The 11,319-nt window shown below is 56.1% G+C and overlaps 1 protein-coding gene across 1 annotated transcript; it reads left to right on the forward strand.

Annotated features, from left to right (window-relative positions):
* Positions 1-1,523: 1,523 nt before the first annotated feature.
* On the forward strand, positions 1,524-11,313 carry LOC118701106 (protein spinster homolog 1-like). The gene is made up of 8 exons (XM_036405732.2): positions 1,524-1,528; positions 1,765-1,847; positions 2,143-2,299; positions 4,842-5,031; positions 6,259-6,324; positions 6,625-6,723; positions 7,745-7,919; positions 9,078-11,313. Exons 1-8 carry the CDS (start codon positions 1,524-1,526, stop codon positions 9,212-9,214), a joined length of 912 nt encoding a protein of 303 aa, XP_036261625.1. The 3' UTR covers positions 9,215-11,313.
* The last annotated feature ends 6 nt before the right edge of the window (positions 11,314-11,319 follow it).

An 11,319-nucleotide genomic window follows, 5' to 3' on the forward strand; every position in this document is an offset into this window, starting at 1 on the left:
CCAATGAGTGACCACAGAGTGACCAATGGTGACCAATGGGTGACCAATAGGTGACCAATGAGTGACCACAGAGTGACCAATGAGTGACCAATGGGTGACCACAGAGTGACCAATGAGTGACCCCTGGTGACCAATGGGTGACCACAGAGTGACCAATGAGTGACCCCTGGTGACCAATGGGTGACCAATGAGTGACCAATGGTGACCAATGGGTGACCATGGGTGACCAATGAGTGACCACTACTGAGTGACCAATGGGTGACCAATGGTGACCAATGGGTGACCAATGGGTGACCACTGAGTGACCACAGAGTGACCAATGGGGGACCAATGGGTGACCACTGAGTGACCACAGAGTGACCAATGGGTGACCAATGAGTGACCACTGAGTGACCAATGGGTGACCAATGGGTGACCAATGGTGACCACAGAGTGGACCACTGAGTGACCACAGAGTGACCAATGGGTGACCAATGGGTGACCACAGAGTGACCACTGAGGACCACAGAGTGACCAATGGTGACCAATGAGTGAACCACAGAGTGACCACAGAGTGACCAATGGTGACCAATGAGTGACCACTGAGTGACCAATGGGTGACCAATGGGTGACCAATGGGTGACCACAGAGTGACCACTGAGTGACCACAGAGTGACCATGGGTGACCAATGGGTGACCAATGGGTGACCAAATGAGTGACCACAGAGTGACCAATGGGTACCAATGGGTGACCACAGAGTGACCACTGAGTGACCCTGAGTGACCAATGGTGACCAATGAGTGACCAATGAGTGACCAATGAGTGACCCCTGAGTGACCAATGAGTGACCAATGGGTGACCACAGAGTGACCACTGAGTGACCACTGAGTGACCACTGAGTGACCCCTGTCCGGGCGGGGTCACTTGGGGACATTTTGGGGTGGGGGTTGGATTTGGGGCCATTTTGGGTGAAATTTCCTCATTTTGGGGCCATTTTTGGGCCATTTTGATCCCATTGGGGGCATATTCGGGAATTTTTGGGATTCCGATTTCCGTGTCCCCCCAGCTCTGATGCCACCCTCGGTGTCCTTTGTCCCCGAGGAGAATTTGGGCGGATTTTGGCCGTTTTGGCCGTTTCTGTGCAGAATTTTCGCCATTTTGGCCGTTTCGATGCCGTTTTTTCGGGATTTTTGGATTTTTTTGGGGATTTTTTTGGGAATTCCCATTTTCTGTCCCCCCAGCCGCACCCTGGTGCTCTCCACGCTGGGTCTCACTTTGGTGTCCTTTGTCACCCCGCTGTCCCCCAGGACAATTTGGGCGGATTTTGGCCGTTTTTACCGATTTTTTGGCCATTTTTGGGCTATTTTAACGGGGTTTTTTGGGATTTTTCCGGGAATTCTGATTCTCTGTGTCCCCCAGCCGCACCCTGGTGCTCTCCACGCTGGGTTTCACATTTGTGTCCTTTGTCACCGCTGTCCCCAAGGAGAATTTGGCGGATTTTGGCCGTTTTTACCGATTTTTGGCCATTTTTGGGCCATTTTCGATGCCGTTTTTTTTGGATTTTTTGGGAATTTTTTCAGGAATTCTCCTTTTCTGTGTGTCCTCCAGCTGCACCCTGGTGCTCTCCACGCTGGGTTCCACATCCATGTCCCTTTGTCACCGCTGTCCCCAAGGAGAATTTGGGCGGATTTTGGCCGTTTTTGCGCAGAATTTCGCCATTTTGGGCTATTTTAACGGGGTTTTTTGGGGATTTTCCGGAATTCTGACTCTCTGTGTCCCCCCAGCCGCACCCTGGTGCTCTCCACGCTGGGTTCCACACCCGTGTCCTTTGTCACTGGGTGTCCTGAGTGTCCCCAGCCGTTTTTGGGTGATTTTTTACCGATTTTTGGCCATTTTTGGGCTATTTTAATGGGGGTTTTTTTGGGATTTTTGGGAATTTTTCCAGGAATTCCCATTTTCTGTGTCCCCCAGCCGCACCCTGGTGCTCTCCACGCTGGTTCCACATCCGTGTCCTTTGTCACCGCTGTCCCCAAGGAGAATTTGGGCGATTTTGGCCGCTTCTTTCTCTGCGCAGAATTTCGCCATTTTGATGCCGTTTTTTCGGGATTTTTGGGATTTTTTTTGGGATTTTTCCGGGAATTCTGACTCTCTGTGTCCCCCAGCCGCACCCTGGTGCTCTCCACGCTGGGTTTCACACCTCGGTGGCGTTCGTGACGGGCGCCCTGGCGCTCTGGCCCCCGCTTCCTGTTCCGCGCCCGCCTGGCCCGGGGTGAGGGGCAGCCCTGCCGGGGGGGGGCGGCGCTGCCAGGGCGACCAGAGGTGGGCAGGACCCCAAATTGGATTTTGGGGCTCTTTGGGGCCGTTTGGGGGAATATTTGGGATTTTTGGGAATTTTCGGGGATTTTTTGGGGATTTTTTGGGATATTTTGGGGGGATTTTGGCACTGGGGCCGGGGGGGGGCGGCGCTGCCAGGGCGACCAGAGGTGGGGAGACCCCGAAATTGGGGATTTTGGGGCTTTTTGGGGCCGTTTGGGGGAATATTTGGGGAATTTTCGGGAATTTTTGGGAGATTTTGGGGATTTTCAGGGATTTTTTTGGGATATTCCGGGGGGGATTTGAGGGATTTTGGGGGTGGTTTGGGGACATTTTGGGGACATTTGGGGAATTTTTGGGCGGTTTTTGGAGGATTTTGGGATCATTTGGGGACATTTTGGGGGAATATTCGGGGAATTTTTGGGATATTTTGGGGATTTTTTTGGCATTTTTTGGGATATTTTGGGGGGATTTTGGGCACTGGGGCCGGGGGGGGCGGCGCTGCCAGGGCGACCAGAGGTGGGCAGGACCCCGAAATTGGGGATTTTGGGGCTTTTTGGGGGAATATTGGGGGATTTTCGGGCTTTTTGGGGGAATATTTGGGATTTTTGGGGGATTTTTTGGGATATTTTTGGGAGATTTGAGGGATTTTGGGGGCGGTTTTGGGGGGATTTTTGGGGCTTTTGGGGACATTTTGGGGATGATTTGGTAACGTTTTGGGGGCATTTTGGGGGATTTTTTGGGGAATTTGGAGAATTTTTTGGGGGGGGATTTGGGGGAATATTTGGGGATTTTCGGGGATTTTTTGGGGAATTTTTTGGGGATTTTTTGGGGAATTTTGGGGATATTTTGGGGATTTTCAGGGATTTTTTTGGGATATTCCGGGGGGGGATTGAGGGATTTTGGGGGCGGTTTGGGGACATTTTGGGGACATTTGGGGAATTTTTGGGCGGTTTTTGGAGGATTTTGGGATCATTTGGGGACATTTTGGGGGAATATTCGGGGAATTTTGGGAAATTTTTGGGATTTTTTGGGGATTTTTTGGGATATTTTGGGGGGATTTTGGGCACTGGGGCCGGGGGGGGCGGCGCTGCCAGGGCGACCAGAGGTGGGCAGGACCCCAAATTCGGGCATTTTGGGGCTTTTTGGGGGAATATTTGGGGATTTTCGGGGAATTTTCGGGGATTTTCAGGGATTTTTTGGGGATATTTTGGGGATTTTCAGGGATTTTTTTGGGATATTTTTGGGAGATTTGAGGGATTTTGGGGGCGGTTTTGGGGGGATTTTTGGGGCTTTTGGGGACATTTTGGGGATGATTTGGTAACGTTTTGGGGGCATTTTGGGGATTTTTTGGGGAATTTGGAGAATTTTTTGGGGGGGATTTGGGGGAACATTTGGGGATTTTCAGGGATTTTTGGGGATATTTTGGGCAGGTTTGAGGGGTTTTGGGGGCAGTTTGGGGACATTTTGGGGACATTTGGGGGATTTTTTGGGGAAATTTTTGGGATATTTTGGGGAATTTTTGGGATATTTTGGGATTTTTTGGGACATTTTTGGGATATTTTGGGGGGATTTTGGGCACTGGGGCCGGGGGGGGCGGCGCTGCCAGGGCGACCAGAGGTGGGCAAGACCCAAAAATTTGGGGATTTTGGGGCTTTTTGGGCGGTTTGGGGGAATATTTGGGGATTTTTCGGGGAATTTTTGGGAGATTTTGGGGATTTTCAGGGATTTTTTTTTGGGATATTCCGGGGAGATTTGGGGGATTTTGGGGGCGGTTTGGGGGAATTTTGGAGACATTTGGGGATTTTTGGGGGGTTTGGGGATTTTTTGGGGACTTTTGGGGAATTTTTGGGGGGGTTTGGGGGAAGGAATTTGGGAACATCTTGGGGTGGAGTTTCTCCATTTTGGGGTGGATTCTCCCAGTTTTGGGTTATTTTGGGTTATTTTGGGGCAGAATCTCCCTATTTTGGGTTATTTTGGGTTATTTTGGGTTATTTTGGGGTAGAACTTCCCCATTTCAGGGTAGAATTTCCCCATTTTGGGGTGGAATTTCCCCTTTTTTAGGTCATTTTGCGGTAGAATTTCCCCGTTTTGGGTTATTTGTGGCCAGAACTTCCCCATTTTGGGTCATTTTGGGTTATTTTGTGGTAGAACTTCCCCATTTTGGGTCATTTTGGGTTATTTTGGGGTAGAACTTCCCCATTTTGGGTTATTTTAGGCCAATGGGGTAGAACTTCCCCATTTTGGGTTATAATTTCTCGATTTTGGGATAGAATCTCCCCATTTTGGGTTATTTTGGGCCATTTTGTGCTGAAATTTCCCCATTTTGTGTTAATTTGGGGTCGAATCTCCCCATTTCGAGCTGAAATTTCCCTCTTTTTGGGTTATTTTGGGTGATTCCAAGGTAGAATTCCCCCATTTTGAGCCACTTTCACGGGACTTTTTTTATTTTAATTTTTGGGGTATTTTTTTTCCTTTCTGAGCTCTTTTTCATTTTATTTTGGGCGAACTCTGACCCCGTTTCCCCTGACCTTTGACCTTTTGGCAGCCTCCTCTTCGGAGCCCTGACCTGCGGCTCGGGGGTCCTGGGGGTGGGGCTGGGGGCGGAGCTTTCCCGCCGGCTCCGCCCCCGCGAGCCCCGGGCGGATCCATTGCTGTGCGCGGGGGGGCTCCTGGGGGGGGCGCCCTGCCTGCTGCTGGCGCTGCTGTGCGCGCAGCCCTGCCCCCCCGCCGCCTACGTGAGCAATGGGAGCGGCCGGGAGGGACTGTGAGGGAACCGGGGAGCGACCGGGAATGAACTGGGAATGAACTGGGATGGACTGGGATGGACTGGGAGCGACCGGGAATGAACTGGGAATGAACTGGGATGGACTGGGAGCGACCGGGAATGAACTGGGATAAACTGGGATGGACTGGGAGCGACCGGGAATGAACTGGGATAAACTGGGAATGAACTGGGATGGACTGGGAGCGACCAGGAATGAACTGGGATGGACTGGGAGCGACCGGGAATGAACTGGGATGGACTGGGAGGGGTTTGAGAGGGACTGGGAGGGGTTTGAGTGGGACTGGGATGGGTTTGGGGCTCTGGCCCTGCCTGCTGCTGGCGCTGCTGTGCGCGCAGCCCTGCCCCCCCCGCCTACGTGAGCAATGGGAGCGACCGGGATGGACTGGGAATGAACTGGGAATGAACTGGGAGCGACTGGGAATGTACTGGGAGGGACTGGGATGGGACTGGGAGGGACTGGGATGGACTGGGAAGGGTTTGGGATGGACTGGGAGGGACTGGGAATAAACTGGGAGGGACTGGGAGGGGTTTGGGATGGACTGGGAGGGACTGGGAATAAACTGGGAGGGACTGGGAGGGGTTTGGGATGGACTGGGAGGGACTGGGAGGGAGTTGGGGGTCATTGGCATAAACTGGGAGGGATTGGGGGGGGTTGAGGGGGACTGGGAATAAACTGGGAGGGGTTTGAGAGGGACTGGGAGCGACTGGGATGGACTGGGAGGGGTTTGAGAGGGACTGGGAATGGACTGGGAGGGAGTTTGGGATGGAACTGGGATAGACTGGGAGGGGTTTGATGGGGATTTGGGGGGGTTTGGGGTCACTGGAGGGACTGGGATGAACTGGGAGGGACTGGGAACAATCTAGGGGGGACTGGGAGGGACTGGGATGGAGTTTGGGGTCATTGGAATAAACTGGGAGGGACTGGGAGTGGATTTGGGGGGAGTTTGAGGGGATTTAGGGGTGATTTGGGGACATTGGGGGACACTGGGATGGACTGGGAGGGGTTTGGGGTCATTGGGATGAACTGGGAGGGGTTTGGGATGGACTGGGATGAACTGGGAGCTCACTGGGGTGAACTGGGAGCTAACTTGGATAAACTGGGAGGCACTGCGATGCCCTAGGTGGTTACTGGGAGGTTACTGGGAGGTTACTGGTCTGAACTGGGAGCCCTCCCCAGGTTTTCATCTTCCTGGGTGAGACCCTCCTGTCCCTGAACTGGGCAATCGTGGCTGACATCTTACTGGTGAGACTGGGAGGGCACTGGGAGGGACTGGGAACAATCTAGGGGGGACTGGGATGGACTGGGAGGGACTGGGAGGGACTGGGGGGGGACTGGGAGGGACTGGGATGGACTGGGAGGGACTGGGATGAACTGGGAGGTTAGTGGGATGAACTGGGATGCACTGGGATGGACAGGGAGGTTACTGGGATGAACTGGGATGGCTCTAAAATGAATTGGGATGAACTGGGTGGTTACTGGGCTGTTACTGGGATGGCCCTGGCGCCGTCCCAGTTGCTCCCAGTTAATCCCAGTTCATCCCAGTACGTGGTGCCCCCCGGGCGCCGCTCCACGGCCGAGGCCCTGCAGATCGTGGCCTCCCATTTACTGGGAGACGCTGGGAGCCCCTACCTCGTGGGACTGGTGAGACTGGGATAAACTGGGACGGATTGGGAGGGACTGGGCCCATACTGGGAGCACTGGGAGAGGTGGGGCCTGCTCCCCTCATGGAGTTCCCGCCTTTTGTGGCTCCGCCTCGTCAGTTGAGTGACACCCGTGGGGGCGGGGCCTCTGAGGGGACCAGGCCTACCCTGGTAACACCAGGGCTATACTGGGAGCACTGGGAGAGGCTCTGGGCCCATACTGGGAGCACTGAGGTGACACTGGGAGCTCTGGGGAGCCATTGTGGCCCAAACTGGGAGCACTGGGGCCATACTGGGAGCACTGGGAGAGGCGGGGCCTGCTCCCCTCACGCCGTTCCCACCTTTTGTGGCCCCGCCCCCTCAGATGATTGACACACTGGTGGGCGGGAATGGCGTGAGGGCACCGGGCCCACCCCGGTGACACCGGGGCCATACTGGGAGCACTGGGAGAGGCTCTGGGTCCATACTGGGAGCACTGGAAGGGAGACTGGGAACACTGGGGAGCCATTGTGGCCCAAACTGGGAGCACTGGGGCCATACTGGGAGCACTGGGAGAGGCGGGGTCTGCTCCCCTCATGCTGTTCCCGCCTTTTTGTGGCCCCGCCCCCTCAGATGATTGACACACTGGTGGGCGGGAATGGCGTGAGGGCACCGGGGCCATACTGGGAGCACTGGGAGAGGCTCTGGGTCCATACTGGGAGCACTGGAAGGGAGACTGGGAACACTGGGGAGCCATTGTGGCCCAAACTGGGAGGTGGGAGGGGCGGGGCCTGCTCCCCTCACGCCGTTCCCGCCTTTTGTGGCCCCGCCCCCTCAGATGATTGACACCCTGGGGCTGGGAATGGCGTGAGGGCCCCGGGCCCACACTGGGCCCACACTGGTGACACCGGGGCCAAACTGGGAGAGCACCGGGGCCGTACTGGGAGCACTGAGGCCATACTGGGAGCACTGGGAGAGCACCGGCCCCGCACTGGGATCACCGTGCTCGCTCCCCCTCACCCCCTCACCTGTTCCCCCCTCAGGTGAGTGACGCCCTGGGGGGCGGAGCCGCCGCCATTTCGTACCAGCGCGGGGCCGGGGCTCTGCTGCGGGCGCTGCTGCTGCTGCCGTTCGCCGCCGCCCTGGGCGGGGCCGCGTTCCTGGCTGCCGGTAACTCCCTGCCCCGGGACCGGCGGCGGGCACGGCGGGAGGCCCGAGGTGAGAGAGAGAGAGAGAGAGCGGGGCCCGGAGGGTGGGAGGAGAAATGGAGGGGATGGGGGGAGAGAGAGACTGAGGGGGAGTGGAGGAGATGGGGGGAGAGAGACTGAGGGGGAATGGAGGAGATGGGGGGGAGAGAGACTGAGGGGGAATGGAGGAGATGGGGGGAGAGAGACTGAGGGGGAATGGAGGAGATGGGGGGGAGAGAGACTGAGGGGGAATGGAGGAGATGGGGGAGAGAGAGAGACTGAGGGGGAATGGAGGAGATGGGGGAGAGAGAGAGACTGAGGGGGAATGGAGGGGATGGGGGGGAGAGAGAGACTGAGGGGGAATGGAGGAGATGGGGGGGAGAGAGAGACTGAGGGGGAATGGAGGAGATGGGGGAGAGAGAGACTGAGGGGGAATGGAGGAGATGGGGGGAGAGAGAGACTGAGGGGGAATGGAGGAGATGGGGGGGAGAGAGACTGAGGGGGAATGGAGGAGATGGGGGGGAGAGAGACTGAGGAGAAATGGAGGGGATGGGGGGGAGAGAGAGACTGAGGGGGAATGGAGGAGATGGGGGGAGAGAGAGACTGAGGGGGAGTGGAGGAGATGGGGGGGAGAGAGCGGGGCCCGGAGGGTGGGAGGACTGAGGGGGTTCTGAGGGGAGGGGCTGCCCTTCCAGAGAAGCCCTATGGAAACTTCTAGAACCCCCCTATGGAACCCCATAGGTCATTCTAGAACCCCACAGAGTTTCAGAGATCTTTTTTAGAACCCCCATGGAACCTTCCAGAAGCTCCTTAGAACCCCCATAGAACCCCACTGAACCCTGTGGAACCTTCTAGAAACCCCATTGAATTTTTAAGAACCCCCCCATGGAAACCCCACAGAACCTTCCGGAACCCCCACAGAACCTTCCGGAACCCTCATAGACACCCATGGAACCTTCCAGAGCCTCTTTAGATCCCGCCCCCTCACTTAGAACCTTCCAGAAGCCCCATAGAACCTCCCAGAACCCCATAGAATCCCACAGAACCTTCTGGAAACTCCCACAGAACGCCCATAGAACCCCATGGAAACCCCACAGAACCCAAAGGAAGCCCCAAAAGAACCTTCCAGAATTCCCTCCCCCCCCGAACTTCCGGAACCCCATGGAACGTTCCGGAACCCTCCCCGCAGGGCTGCCCCCAGATGGTGACGATGACGACGATGACGATGACGATGGCGACCACCACAGTGACCCCGTGGCCATCGTGGTGCCGCCCGCGGCCGGAGGCCGGACACGGCACGTGCCCGTGGCCCACGTGCTGGCCTGAGAGTGACCACTGAGTGACCACTGAGTGACCACTGAGTGCTGAGTGACCAGCTGGGAGTGACCATCCAGGAGTGACCATGGGCTGGCCTGAGTGACCACTGAGCAGCTGGGAGTGACCATCTGAGTGACCACAGTGACCACCTGAGAGTGATCCATGGAGTGACCACTGACCACTGAGTGACCAGCTGGGAGTGACCATCCAGGAGTGACCACTGAGTGACCACCTGGGAGTGACCACCTGGGAGTGACCATGGGCTGGCCTGAGTGACCACTGACCACTGAGTGACCACCTGGGAGTGACCACCTGGAAGTGACCATCTGGGGCTGACCACTGAGTGACCACCTGAGAATGACCACAGGCTGGTTTGAGAGTGACCACTGACCACTGAGTGATCACCTGGGAGTGACCAGAGCTGTGGTCACTCACCCATGGAGAGTGGACACTGGGAGTGGACACTCCAGAATGGACACTGACCACCTGCTGGCCTGGGAGTGACCGAGTGACCACTGACCACCCAAGAGTGACCACACCAGGGGACAGTGGCCACACCAGGAGGAACTGACCACATGGCTTGGCCTGGGGAGTGACTGAGTGACCAGCTGACCACAGCTGTGGTCACTCACCTGAGTGGACATTGGGAGTGGACACTGGGAGTGGACACTGGGAGTGGACACAGAGTGGACAGAGTGGACATTGGGAGTGGACACGGAGTGGACACTGCAGAGTGAACATTGGAGAGTGGACACTGTGAGTGGACACAGAGTGGACATTGAGAGTGGACACTGCAGAGTGGACACAGTGGACACTGGGAGTGGTCATTGTGAGTGGACACAGGGAGTGGACACAGAGTGGGCACTGGGAGTGGACATTGTGAGTGGACACTGTGAGTGGACACAGAGTGGACATTGAGAGTGGACATTGGAGAGTGGACACTGCAGAGTGGACACTGGGAGTGGACACTGGGAGTGGACACAGAGTGGACACAGAGTGGACACTGGGAGTGGACACAGAGTGGACACTGGGAGTGGTCACTGCAGAGTGGACACTGAGTGGACACTGGGAGTGGACATTGGGAGTGGACACAGACTGGACACAGAGTGGACAGAGTGGACACTGCAGAGTGGACATTGGGAGTGGACACTGAGTGGACACTGGGAGTGGACACTGCAGAGTGGACACGGTGGACACTGGGAGTGGACAATGGAGAGTGGACATTGAGAGTGGACACAGAGTGGACACTGAGTGGACACTGGGAGTGGTCATTGAGAGTGGACACAGGGAGTGGACATTGAGAGTGGTCACTGGGAGTGGTCACTGCAGAGTGGACATTGGGAGTGGACACTGAGTGGACACTGGTAGTGGACAATGGAGAGTGGACATTGGGAGTGGACATTGGGAGTGGTCACTGCAGAGTGGACATTGGGAGTGGACATTGGGAGTGGACACTGCATAGTGGACATTGGGAGAACCCCAAATTTTGGGGGTTCTGGACTTGGTTTTGTTACCCCAGCCCCATTTTTGGGCTCCTAAACCCAAATTTTGGGGGGTCCCGCCCACAGATTTTGGGGTCCCAAATCCAGATTTTGGGAACCCAGCCCCAAATTTTGGGGTTCTGGCCCCATATTTGAGACCCCAGCCCCGAATTTGGGGCTCCCAAATTTCAGCATTCTGGACCCAGATTTTGGGGTCCCAGCCCCACATTTGGGGGGTCCTGCCCTCAGATTTTGGGGTCGCAGCCCTAAATTTGGGGTCCCAAACCCAAATTTTGGGGTCTCAGCCACATTTTTGGGGGCCCAAACCCAGATTTTAGGATTCTGGACCCAAATTTTGGGAGTCCAGCCCCATTTTTGGGGTCCCAAACCCAAATTTGGGGTCCCAGCCCCAAATTTTGGGGTCTCAACTCCACATTTGGGGGTCCTGGACTCAGATTTTGGGTTTCTGGGCCCATTTTTGGGGTCCCAACCCCAAATTTTGGGGTCCACCCCCACGTTTTGAGACCCCACCCCACAGTTTTGGGACCCCGATCCCAAATTTTGGGTTTCTGACCCCACATTTTGGGACCCCAGCCCCAAATTTTGGGGCCCCAAACCCAAATTTTGGGACCT

Source organism: Molothrus ater, unplaced genomic scaffold (assembly GCF_012460135.2).
Source record: "Molothrus ater isolate BHLD 08-10-18 breed brown headed cowbird unplaced genomic scaffold, BPBGC_Mater_1.1 matUn_MA375, whole genome shotgun sequence".
NCBI lineage: Eukaryota > Metazoa > Chordata > Aves > Passeriformes > Icteridae > Molothrus > Molothrus ater.

Coding starts and splice junctions, on each gene's coding strand:
- LOC118701106 (XM_036405732.2), top strand. Junction 5,032..6,258: donor CCTGCCCCCCCGCCGCCTAC/GTGAGCAATGGG, acceptor AGCCCTCCCCAG/GTTTTCATCTTCCTGGGTGA. Junction 7,920..9,077: donor GGCACGGCGGGAGGCCCGAG/GTGAGAGAGAGA, acceptor CCCTCCCCGCAG/GGCTGCCCCCAGATGGTGAC.